The sequence below is a fragment of the Carassius auratus genome, chromosome 31 (assembly GCF_003368295.1).
Source record: "Carassius auratus strain Wakin chromosome 31, ASM336829v1, whole genome shotgun sequence".
Taxonomy (NCBI): domain Eukaryota; kingdom Metazoa; phylum Chordata; class Actinopteri; order Cypriniformes; family Cyprinidae; genus Carassius; species Carassius auratus.
The window spans coordinates 2,972,662-2,986,159 of record NC_039273.1 but is presented as its reverse complement, the minus strand read 5'-3'; the positions used below and the strand labels follow the sequence as shown (position 1 = coordinate 2,986,159).

Here is a 13,498-nt window from a genome sequence, read left to right as displayed (position 1 = left end):
AAAAAAATGTTTTATTAAAATTAATTAAGTACATAAATTAAAAATATGAAAATTATTAATAAAATCATTAATACAAATTTAAAAATAATTGTAAATTAAATTAAGTTTATTTATTTAATTATTTATTTTTAATTGAAACTGTAATTTTTAGTTATTAAACAGCACAGCATTCAGTTATGACATACCCCTATAAAGGCACAGATCTCTCACCCCGTATACCTCTATCTGTGTGTCCATTTTCACATTAGATAGGGATGAGCCATTTAACAATTCAGTGAAAGATCTGCTGGGGTTCAATATGGGGTTAAATATAGTGGTGGAAGTGTGTGTGAGGTTAGCAGAGGTAACATGGATCGAGCTCACCACTGCAGCTGTTCACCAACACTTCGGCTATTTGTGCCATGGAATGCTGTCTGAATTTAACAGGACATGAATGCCACTGGAGACAAACCATTGGCTGTCTGCTGAATCCACATATTCACAGGTCAGTAAAAGTTACTCACCTGTTAATTCATCTGTAAAGATGATTAATTATTGTCTGTGATAAATGTAGTTCTTACTTTCTGAAGAATAAATTAATCATGCTTAATTGTGCACAACTTGCCACCAGTGTTGTTGTCATTAAACGAATACCAAAACGTTTTTTTATCGTTAATTGAAATTAAGCTGAAATGAAGATAGTAATATAATTATTAACTGACATAAATTAATACTAAATCAAAAAATGTAAAAATGAAACCAATTTTAAGAACCAAATATATTTTACAAAATACTTTTTTGCACATTTTTTACAAAAGTACTACAAATTAAACTAAAATAAACAAATAATACATTTTATTTTATTTTTCATATTTTTAATTCAAAATATTGACAAATACATATACTACAATATAAATAATACTGATATAGCACTGTGTCTTACACACATAAATTATTTTCATATTTAAAGTAACTTGGCTTTGTTCAAATCTCTAACCTGAAGATTATAGTGATGCTTGTCTTAGCATGTCAACAGCCACAGAAACACTCAAGCAAGTTCAGTTCCTCTGATAAGACAGTTGCCATGCCAGCTCATTAGATTCTCATTGGTTTTCTTCACTCTTGCCGCTAATGAAAGACTTAGCAGCTGCCTTTCCATCACAGAACACATCCCACTGCTTCTGCATATGTGTGTGAGTCACAGTGAGCGGTAAATTAGCATCTGCCAGCGCTGTCAAAACCACTGTACACTTCCGCTCAAACAGACTAATTACTTTAATGAAATGTTTCCGTGGAGCATTTGCTCGTGATCCGAGGGTAAACGTGCCCTCCTGACTCCCACCTGAGACTCACTGCAGCTCCCAGACCTGAAGAGATTACAGTTTCAGAGAAATCATTCATTTGATGTGACCGAAGAATCTTCAAATGTTGCCATCGTTTGGATTCTTTTCTTAGTTTACAGGCAAGCGAGTTATGAATGCATCCATTTACAACATATTTTAATGTACAAATGTACATTTATCGAATCAGTTAGAGATAAGCACTGGTAAAATATTTTTCAAGGATTGTTTTAATTACTTTTCAAGCATTAATTAATAAATAAATAATTTAATTAAATAAAAATGTAAACAAATAAATGAAATATGACATACCGATTGGGTAATATGGCACATTGATAAACACATTATTTTCTCATCAATTAAGAAAAATACAGTAAGTTGGGTGACTTTTCATTTTTTTACATTTAAAATATATATTTTTCTATTAAAAAATGCCATTATGAACTAATCCTTGGACGAAAAAGAATTGGACGAAATAGATAGATTCACACAGTGCTGGTTAGAACCGGTTACATGTAATCAGATTCCAAAAATTATGCTCCTAATCATATTATGTTACATTTTAAAATGCATGTAATTAGATTAGTTACTTTTTATTAATTATATGATTATATATTATTCACATGGTTATATGACATGCAGGCATACAGGTATAATATCCTATATTTATTAAGAGTTTTGTTTTGATTGTTGCCATTGTAAAATGATTTATTTAATTTAACACTTTTATGATTTTTAAAAGATATTAGCTTTTAATTAAACTCACAAAACTCAGTTTGGGAAACTTTGACAAAATGTAATGCTTAATGCACTTCAAGTTGTTAATAACAGTGAACAGAATATATTTTCATTCAATTTGTTTTTTATATTAATATGGTATAAGATTTTCCTTTAGGTTATACTTCAAGTTAGGTCAAAAGTAATCCGAAAGTCATTAAAAAGTAGTCTGATTTTATTACCTGAAATGTGTAATGTAATGGATTATATAAATGATCAAATATAAATTGTACTATTTTGTCTCCCAATCAATAATAAGTGGTGCAGAGAGTGTTCTGTTTATTTTAATCTATTCAAATATCATTTTCTAAATGAACTAGTAAACTAAACACAAAATGTCCTTCTTGTAGTAATTATTATGATGAACAAATAGCTCAGTCACTGTTTACCATGTTGATGGTTTACCATGATCCAGCCAGATGTTCTTGAATGAGTTATTGCAACATCTGATGTGTCATTAGTGACATCCACAAATGTTTGTTTATGTACTACTGCTACATTTGTGCAGCTTTGAATCATTACTTTGTCTGCAGTCATGGCCCAATGGTTAGAGAGTTGGATTTGTAGCCCAAAGATTGCAGGTTGGAGTCTCAGTACCAGCAGGGATTGTAGGTGTGTGTGTGTGTGTGTGTGTGTGTGCGCACACTTGGATGGGTTAAATGTGGAGCACAAATTCTGAGAACAAAAAGTAAGGGACACCTTACTTCACTCACTCTATTATTTGATGAATACACATTTATTTTGTGTGATGCAACAAGTTGATTGTTTTTCATAGTCATATTTTGACCTTATGTAAGGTCTATACAGCTGCAGTAAAGCTAGAGGACACCTAATATAGTTCTTCATATGAATGCTGTCCAGCAGGTTCACGTGTGCTGACCTGAGTTCTGCCGGCCAGAGGAACACATCTGCCTAATACCATGAGATTTTGGAGCGAAGCCCAGCACAAAAACAAATGCATCAATGCATGTCTGAATGTAGTGTCATGTTATCCCTCACCTGCCTTCTCCAGCTGCCACGCTGAGCTTAACCATGGAGATGTTACGTTAGGGGACTGGTTTATTTCAATGTCAAAGCAGTCACTGATTTCTCTTTTGATTGTGAAACCACTTTCGCAACTGTCTATTTTTTTTCTTAGAGTTACAGCTTTCATCCGTAATGTACTGTTTGCAGAGCGCAGTGAGCGTTTCCTCACATGGACTTCTGACTGGGTGACCTGGTACATATCTGGACAACAACCTACATCCCCAACCAAAACACTGATAATGTCTCCAGCATGTAAAACGGCACGTTGCTGAACAGATTTTCCATATGCTAGAGTGTGGCGTGATATTGGTTCAAAAATCAGTAAAACATTTTGCATTTAGTGAAATGTGACATCAGTATTGACAGATCTCCAACTGCTTCACCAGGAGCAATTAAAGTGTAATTAGAGCTAGAAGTTTAATATATGTGGCATGTAATTAACGAGAGTATCATACAATCAGGCATCTCAGCAGCACACGAGAAAAACAAGGTTTCAGGACTAACAAGCTTAGATTAGTTAATCAGGATCCCTCGTCATCTTACGCTTCATTAAACAACAATGTGCTGAACTTCAGCGGGGTCTCCATCTCAAGCCCAGAGCTCTCACACAGGGCGAGGAATGCATGGGAATGCCAAGGAACACCAAGTCCCAACAGAAGTCAATCTTACTTTTACCACTGTGGCACACATGAAGTACATCAGGACTACTGGGAGCTTTTTCAAAACCACTAAACCTAAGTATTAAACTTTGGCATGCATCTCACACCCCAGCGTTTGTGCTATAGACACACAGAATGATGGATCCGAGCTGTATTTAGACACCAGAGCATCACAGCAACCACATAGCAACATCCTGGCAACCTCTAATCACCAACCAATCAATCACAGAACATCGGATACACAAAGTGCAGGTACAGTTTCCCTGATGCAGCCTGAGCTGAAGTCTTCAGATACTGAAGCACCCTAATGGGGGTCGAACCTGCTACTTTTAAATTGTCAGAACTAATCATTATCTAGGACACTCTTCAAAATAAAGGTTAAAAAGGGGTGGTTTAGATGCCACAGAAGAATTATTTTGGCTTCCCAAAGAAACTCTCAGTGAACAGTTGTAAAATGAACCATTGTGTAAACAATATTAAATTCTAAAGAAACTTTTGTGGACTGGAAAGGCTCTTTGGAATTTTTCATTTTCTTTAACAGATGACAATAATGACTTTATTTTTAAGAGCATATGATGCCACATTTGTTCAAAATACAACACTAAATTAGTCATTTGTGCATGTTTTAAATGTATTAAAGATGTAGTCAAACAGACGATGAAGACTATTAACAGCAATTATTATATGATGCATATATGATGAAAATATAAAATATTATATTATTTTCTATAACTGAAACATAAGTGAACATAAGTGAAACTATGAACTGCTTAAAATGAATAATATATTATAAAAAATCTTAAAAATCTTAAACAAACAACTGGCAGTAGCCACTGATTTTATGGAGAAAAAAAAATACTATGCAAGTCAACTTTCTTCGAAATATCATCTTTCGTTCTCAATAGCTGAAAGAAATCTTCATACATCTTTGAAAAAAACAATTATAATAATGAGAGAATTTTCATTTTTGGATGAAATATCTCTTTAAGTGGAATCTTTTTGCAAGAAGAACTAGTTTTGACATGTAAACGAGTAGTTAGCTGAGCTATGATGTATGCTGTAGCTAATGCATATTTTATGTCTCAGCAGATATATCATGTAATTTATCAGTGTCTGGAACTGGAACTATATACAGTATTAGAAACACGTAACTATGCCATCCATATCACAGCACTGTCAGTGAACTGACCTGAATCTTTAGCTGACTCCAACAGGATGATTACATTACATTAGAACAAACGAAACCACTGGAAAACTAAGCGATATGATTCGTGGAACGCTGGAGGATTTCTAGGTCGGTTCAGAAAGTTTGAGTAAACACACCTCTGACTTCGACTGCAAGAAAAATATATATATTTCAAACCAACTAACCACTGAACGCAGGATGAACACTAAAATTCCTGACTACTTCCCTTATAAATAGGCCTTTATTAAAATCTAATCAGAAGTCAAATCTGATTTGAATATTGAACAATGAGACTCTCTTTAATATATAGTACAGCTGACCATACAGTGGATATGAACTATTAGATCAAGCCTATTAGTGATGTTTCTTAGAAGTCTAAACTAAGAGAAAACAGCAACAAGAAGATAGTCCAAGCAGAACCGAACAGAACCGGTATTAGACACTTTCCCGGAGAGTTAACCTCTCAAAAACAAACTCACATGTACACAGACCTTGGTCTTCAGGGTCCACAGATCAGATCAATGCTCTTTCACGAGACTCTCTTCAAAGGATCCACACTGGAAAACAAACCCTGACTGATAAACATGCTCCTTCCCAAAATACACGTCGTGTGAGAAGGTTCCAATCTTATCAATTATTGGTTTAGATGGATTCGAGTGATCAGAGTATCCCAATACATAAACACTGGGGAAGTACTGGATGTGTGAATTTGTAAGTACATGATCACAAGCCAAGACAAGCGATTTGTCTTTGATACTAGAACCCAAGAGAATCAATCTTTATGTGAATTTCAGGTGCTGACATAAATTGCCAGACATTAAAATTTATTCATTTTTAACATTTAATGACAATTTCATGGATGTAATATAAAATCAATTGATATTCATTTGATATGGCTCAATATCATATATATAAATGGCTCAATATTTTTTATAGACAGGAAGTTAAAAGGAACAAATCTGAGAAATGTTGAACTAGAATGAATCAGAAAAGCAAACACACAAATACACAGCTAACAAACACTAGCATCTCTGTGGCATTGCTTCAGCGCTCTGACTCAGCTCTGAATCACACAGACAGATTACTGAATTTGATTCAGCAGGGGTCATGATGATGGCAGACATGAGAGATCCAAAACAACTAAAGTGACTCAAGCTAAAGGCCGTTGTGTGCCGCTGCCACGACCTCTCTCAACCGAGCATGAGTGTTATTGTACCAGCGCTGAAGGGCAGACAGCACTGACACACTCCCACTTCACGCCAATATACAGCGGGAACACAATCCTGTTTCTCTGAAAGACACCAGACGAGACCACAAGAGACCACAGGCCAAAGCTCAACACAGCTGCTTGAACTGCGGTGACTGTGAGAGACTGAGTAACTTAACAATCTTAAATACGAGTGACAAATTTACTATTATAATAGTAAAATATGTTCATTTTCTAGCAAAATAATGATATATAACTGTAAAATATCAAAATTATATATATATATATATATATATATATATATATATATATATATATATATTTATTTAATAACAACAGGGCTGGATTATGAATTTCACATGACTTCATAAGAACATGCATCTGAATTCTGGTTAGTAAACCCAATTAAATATGTAAAAAGCAAAAAAAAAAATTTACTTCAACAATATCAGTTACATTCAAATGATTTAAATAATTTAAAATTACATTTGTAATACTTGCTTTTCAAAGTGGACACATAATATGAATCGTTCTGTATATCAGACATAAAATGCATCTCAGCTCATGAGCCGGAGTGTAGAAGTGAAACTATCTTTTAATAAGAGTACACTGCTGACCTCTAGTGCTTGACATGTTTATTGCATCAACTTATCTCTTGCCTTCAGCTCAAGGATTTCACATTTATGATCATTAAACCTTTATGAACAACACATTTCTTTCACATATTTTCTAGTCTCATCACAGAGATCTTTTTGATCTACAAGATGAAGACAACGGAGGTGATATTATGATTAATGTAACCTACAGATGAAAAGACAGGTTCAGTTTCTATTACAGTGACCTAGAAAATGCCTGAGGAAGATATCAGCAGATATACCTTCTATATCACTACTGTACCCGCGAACAAGAGCCTGAACCCCAGGTTTGTACATTAGATTGTTGCTGCATTTATGAAACACCTGATCACATCACATGAAAATGTACATTAATTATGTACAATGTTAAATTACATCATCGTGTCCCAGTTTTATACAATGACAAGAACAGGCAAACCATCTCTGTTGCATATGGTAAAATGTTTTAATGAATATTAAGGGACTGGTATAGATTAATTTTACAGTAAAATATAAGTGAATAAGAACTTTTTTCTCGTCATAAATGTAAGGTTTTATGTTACAGCTTAAGTTGTTAATGTTTATTGCATTATTTTAGTGCCATGTGTGTTTGCAGTTACTCTATTATCTTAGTATTGACCTAGTTGTGATGAGTGATTACTGCCTCTGATTTATGGAGGTTGTCAGTGTATTATAAAAGTACAAAACAGATTTAGTACTTCAGTAGGTTGGTATATTGATAATATATCAGATCAAGAAAAAAAAAATATATATATATATTTTTTTTTTTGTAATAAAGGTACAAAAACTGTCACTGAGATGGTTCCTTTTTAAAAAGTTCACTTATGTACCTAAAGGCTTCATACTGGTACCTTAAAGGTACATATTACTAACCAGGGGTCTCCAAACTCAGTCCTGAAGGGACAGTTGCATTGACAACTTTTGTACCTTTTCTTTCTGGGAGTGTCATTTCCCCCCCATAAATGTCAGATTGTATTTATTTATTTTTTTCAACAGTGTTGTTTGCTTTCCCTGAAAACTGTTGTAGGGCATTTCAGACCAACAACATTTGGAGCAAACAGAGCCAAGTCCAGAGAGTTTATGATTAAGCTTCAGAAGAGATTGGAAGATATTACCATCAGGAAAATCTTGCTAAAAGAGAACATGTTGATTCAGACAGACCAGAAACTCCTTCAAAAAAGAGTGAGTGATCGTGACTGATGTTCCTCCATCACGGCTGTCCTCCTGCTCGTATCAGACACAGATGCTGCTGGATCCAGGGAAGGCACGAGGTCAAAGGTCGTTCCTCCAGACACCTTCACACTCCACCAGACCTCCCTCCTTAAAGCAATTCTCCCTGCCTTCTCTCTGCTCACCATCCACTCCCTCACTAACTGCAGGTTCCACAGCACAAAGTGACAGGACGGTAAACAAATCAGACAAACTCCCAGAATGCAAAGTGTTGCCATTAGGGGGCGCCCACTGAAATCAAGAATGCTGTAGATGTAAGGTTGGCCAAACATGTTTGTGCCGCCCATTAGCCAATAAACAACGGCAAATATGACATAAAGTGCCCCGGCCAGCACTCCGTAGAAGAAGTGGGTGAGATGAACAGGTGTGGAGGACAACAACAGGTCCACGGCAGTCTGGATGCTGTTGATAACATGGATGTTGATGTTGAAGGCTGTGAAGGAGTGCTGGTCAAAGGGGTGGATTAAGGTCCAGTACAGAAATGAGACAGTTAATGAAAAACAGCCCATCACAGAATGCAGGAGCCACTGCAGACAGAGAGCTGCGGTCAGAGGGACGGGGAGAGAAAGGAGGCTCTCACATTCACTACTGACACCTAGTGGAGGAAAGGACTGCATGAAACACATGGATAGGCCTCTTTATATATATATATATATTAGGGATGCACCGAAATGAAAATTCTTGGCCGAAACCGAAAACCGAAAAAGAGAAATCCAAGGCCGAAAACCGAAACCGAAACACCGAAAGAAATTATGTGAATTATTAGTACCATTGCATTTATTGCTATGACCGTGTACTAACTTTACTAAAATTAAGACATTGCAATTGCATAAATTAATATTAAAGTTTCAAAGATAATTACAATTACATAACTTATTTAAAAAAAAAAAAAACATAAAAATACATAATTACAAATGATGCAAATATTTATTAAGCACATTGCAACAATCATTGCAACATGCACAGTATAAAATAAAATTCAAACTAAAAATGTATCCCACTCATGTGTATATTTAATAATAATGTACAGGCCTACTGGCCTGCAGAAAGGTTTTAAAATGAACAGTTCTCTCATAAAAACAAAGTGCATTTAGGTGAAGTGCATTTGAAATTTTTCTCTGTAGGACTAGAAAGTGCATCACTTCTCCAGTTGGCAAGACTCTTATCACTTCTGGGGATGGGGACTTCAGACAGTTAACCATCTAGCTGTTGAGCAGTTGAGCTTGTCATCTGCCTGACATTTGAGAAATATTTGAGAGAGTGTATTTAAATAGGGCCAATATAATATTTAAATATTTAAAATGTGTTTGTGTGTGTGTGTGTGCGTATATATAGTAGCCTAAGAACAAAATAGCCAACGTATTATTATTATTTGAGGCACTTTCTTGCAGAATTTCACTGAACATATCAGACAACGATGGTGCATGCCACTCATCTGGTGCAGAGACCAGTCTTTTTTTCTGCGCTCTGATCTGTCTCCTGCGCTTGGCGCTTCTCCGTCTCCACGCGGGTTCTCCGCATCCAGCGCGGCCTGGATCATTTCTCGTGCGCGCTGCCTTACTTCCGCATCCAAGTAATGGTCATTATAACGCGGATCAAGCACATTCGCGATGAAGTACAGAGGATCCGAAAAGATCTCAGTGAGACGTGTGCTAACAGACTCTATAAGACTGTACTTTTCTTTGTTTTTACTTCGTGGTCCGTCTTAATCTCTTTAGGAGACGCTTTACTGCTGCGAATAAAGGAATACGAAGAGAGAGAATGTTCTCACTGGTGTTAAGTGAATGTCGCGTGGAGCTCGTGGTCTGGGCTATGCAGGTGCACGTGCAGGTCGCGGTTTCTGTTTGCGTCATCACAACATTTCGGCCGTGTTGTTTCGGTGATAAAAGTCTATCGGCCGAAAACCAAAAAGGCCATTTTCGGCCGAAAATTTTCGGTGGCCGAAATTTCGGTGCATCCCTAATATATATATATATATATATATATATATATATATATATATATATATATATATATACAAAAAAAATATATATACCGTATTTTCCGGACTATGAGTCACACTTTTTTTCATAGTTTAGCTAGTCCTGCGACCTATAGTCAGGTGTGACTTATTTATCAAAATTAATTTGACATGAACCAAGAGAAATGAACTAAGAGACATGAACCAAGAGAAAACATTACCGTCTCCAGCCGCCAGAGGGCGCTCTATGCTGCTCAGTGCTCCTGTAGCCTACACTGAAGACATAGAGCGCCCTCTGGCGGCTGGAGACGGTAATGTTTTCTCTTTGTTCTTGGTTCTAAATAAATGCGACTTATAGTCAAGTTGGACTTATATATGTTTTTTCCCTCGTCATGATGTATTTTTGGACTGATGCGACTTATACTTTAGGTGCGACTTATAGTCAGAAAAATACGGTGTATGTATATATATATATATTCAGCAAGGATGCATAAAATTTATCAAGTGACCGTATAAACATTTAGAATGTTACAAAAGATTCTATTTCAAATAAATGCTGTTCTTTCTACTGAAAGAATTCTCCACAGTTTCCACAAAATTTGAAGCAGCACAACCGTTTTCATATTTGATAGTAATAAGAAATATTTCTTGAGCATCAAATCAGAATATTAGAATGATTTCTGAAGATCATGTGACACTGAAGACTGGAGTAATGATGATGAAAATTCAGCTTTGATCACAGAAATAAATTACATTTTAGAATATCTTCAAATTGAAAACAATTATTTTAAACTGGAATAACATTTCACAATTGTGTATTTTTGATCAAATGAATGCAGCCTTGGTGAGAAAAAAAAAATAAAAATCTAACCAACCTCAAACTTTTCAATGGCATATATATGTATAAAGTGCAGCAAAGGATTTTACTGCAGCATTATTTGAAAAAAGACACTAAAATAGCTCAAAACAGGGATGTTAGGTTTGAGGACAGCTCCTGCTATATTTGAGAGCAGATTACGCTTGAAGTTTTATATTGTGATCTAATCAAGGCTTAACAGTAAGCACTTTTTCTGTTGAGCTCAAATTCAGTTCAAATATTTTCACAAAAATAAATGAATAAATAACTAAATAAGATTAAAATAAAATAATCTAAATATATTGTAAATATAAAATATTGTACATATATATTTTACCAATGCATTTACATTTGAAATACAACTACTAAAACTTGTTAAATTCATAAACATTATTGCTGCAAAATGCAATGCAAAGCAATACTGACGTCTCTGTAGATCTGTTTGTAGTTCTTTCAAGACTCTTACAATCCAACAGCATAAGTGTGACTCAGGATAGTTTATAAAGTCACTGTGTAGGATTTGTGATCAGAAACACACTGCACTACAATTTTACCTCTTTTCATTCTGTGAGAGCAGCATCTGATTTCCAAGAAAGCCCAGGCCAGATTACAGAGAGAAACCAGATCGTAGATAACCATAAGACAGTATGCGATATGGCTGAGAAAAATGAGGAATTTAGGTGTATTGAAGAGAAGAGCCGTGTAGATAAACCAGCTGAAGGTGTAGACCAGCATAAAACATCTGTACAGAAGCCACAACAATGGAGGAATATCCCACTGCAAACAAAACCAGACAAGTTATTACAACTTCATGTTTCAGTATGATGGATTCTGGAACTTGCCATTTACATTTTGACCTATATAATACACATGCATTCAATGTCTTACATGCAAAATATATACAATGAAACTAATGGCATTGCTGACAGAGATAACAATGTTTCTAAGTAGTGCAGAACGGTCATCATTTATGATAATTAGTTGATCTATGCTGGTTGACCACCGTGGACCAGGAACAAACCATGATGCAAAACCTTTAGTTCGATTCTTTCAGCAAGGTTTCTATCATGCATGTGCTAATTGGATCAGAGCATGAGGTTTAGTGACTCAGACAGACCCGTGGCTGAAGCAGCAGCTCTGGTTTAGAGGTGAGAAGGTGGAGTTTGTGAACTTTGAACTCCTCCTTCCAGCTTTGTGTCCAACTAGCACCCATGTCTGTCACCAATAACCACACCTCCTGTCAAAAAACATAATGCAAAATCGGTTATACGCTTGTGATGCCATGTGTCTGTTTTCTTTAGAAGTCTGGTTACATTTGTGTAGACTGCAAAAAAATACCGTTTGCACATAGCACATATTTGAAAAGACTTTCACTTCCCATATGAACCAGTATTTCTGGTTTTTAGTAATGCTGTAATTATCAACAATTTTTGACATGCCCTGTTATAATTAAATTGTTACAATGATTGCATGCAACTTGGATACTAAATAATATTAAAAACAATAATAAGAATATTGAATAGAATAATGCAATCTCTCACTAACCTTTGCAAGAATGCATCCACTATGAACGCCTATAAAGACTCTGCATTCACCAGAAACATGCATAAATCTACAGCTCCAAGTGATGGTGTTCTCCTACACCTTAGATATTCAGATTTGATACCTTGTGATCGTGATCTCATGTTCACGAGTCCGTAGCAGCAGAACAGACACTGCACTGCTTGTCTTGGACACATCTAATGAAATAACTGGAGCTGCAAATCGTAATCACGAACATGTGAATCTCTCACATACCAACAAGATTACCGCTGAGTCTCCGAGATGTGGCTAAATGTCAAAAAATGTCCTTACTAAAAGAACTGTGCAAGTAGTAGTCAGTATTATTTATCTATTTTACTGCTTTTTCCATATTACCACATGGTTGTACAGTATGTCACTTATTTTACAACTACTGACAAGTTATGATCATGTCTAAACATTTATTTTATATCCTAGAGAGAGTTTTGGTCTGATGTGAACCGCTGCAGATGTACAGCAGGGTCACCAAATCTGACCCGACAGCATTAGAGGTCACTGAAATCTACCACCTGTTTTCACACAAGAAATACTTTAATGTTACAGGTGCCGGTTCTAGAATTTGGAGGCCCTAGGCAAAATCATGTGTTTTATGGGACTGGCTTCAGTGGTCATCCCACATCCAGTTTATTCTATAGCGACAAACAGCTTGGTTTTTGATGCTTGTTATTGCAATTTGGTTTATCTGCTTATTTTTAATGCATTCTCTTTTATTATAAACGCACTGGTTTGTGGAGCACAAGAGTGGTTAACTCCCTTTTAGCGGCTAATGAACCTGACAGTTTGGGCAAAGCTTACTTCCACATTGAAGCTTATTTACAGAATGAATATTATGTCAAAAGCCCTATTCGTTGACGGGACTAGTTTTCAGGGGGTCGTTAGAGATTATCTGCGTTCACAGACGTACTTGGTGATTTTAATCCCGTCCGAATTGCACGTCTGTGTTTTTTCTCACAAACCTCTGTGATAATTCCAGAGGCAAATTAACCTACGTTATTTCAAGCCAAACTCAGTGATCCTCTGAAGAAAACTAAATCCCGTCCGAACGCGAATGTCTGTGAAACT

The 13,498-nt window shown here is 35.8% G+C and overlaps 1 protein-coding gene across 1 annotated transcript; it reads right to left on the bottom strand.

Annotated features, from left to right (window-relative positions):
* Positions 1–7,626: 7,626 nt before the first annotated feature.
* On the bottom strand, positions 7,627–12,487 carry LOC113051084 (protein rolling stone). Its single transcript, XM_026214695.1, has 4 exons — positions 12,401–12,487; positions 11,973–12,092; positions 11,410–11,632; positions 7,627–8,634 (listed from the first exon to the last, which is right to left on the bottom strand). The coding sequence occupies exons 1-4, from the start codon at positions 12,461–12,463 to the stop codon at positions 7,982–7,984; spliced, it is 1,059 nt and encodes a 352-aa protein (XP_026070480.1). The 5' UTR covers positions 12,464–12,487; the 3' UTR covers positions 7,627–7,981.
* Between the last annotated feature and the right edge of the window lie 1,011 nt (positions 12,488–13,498).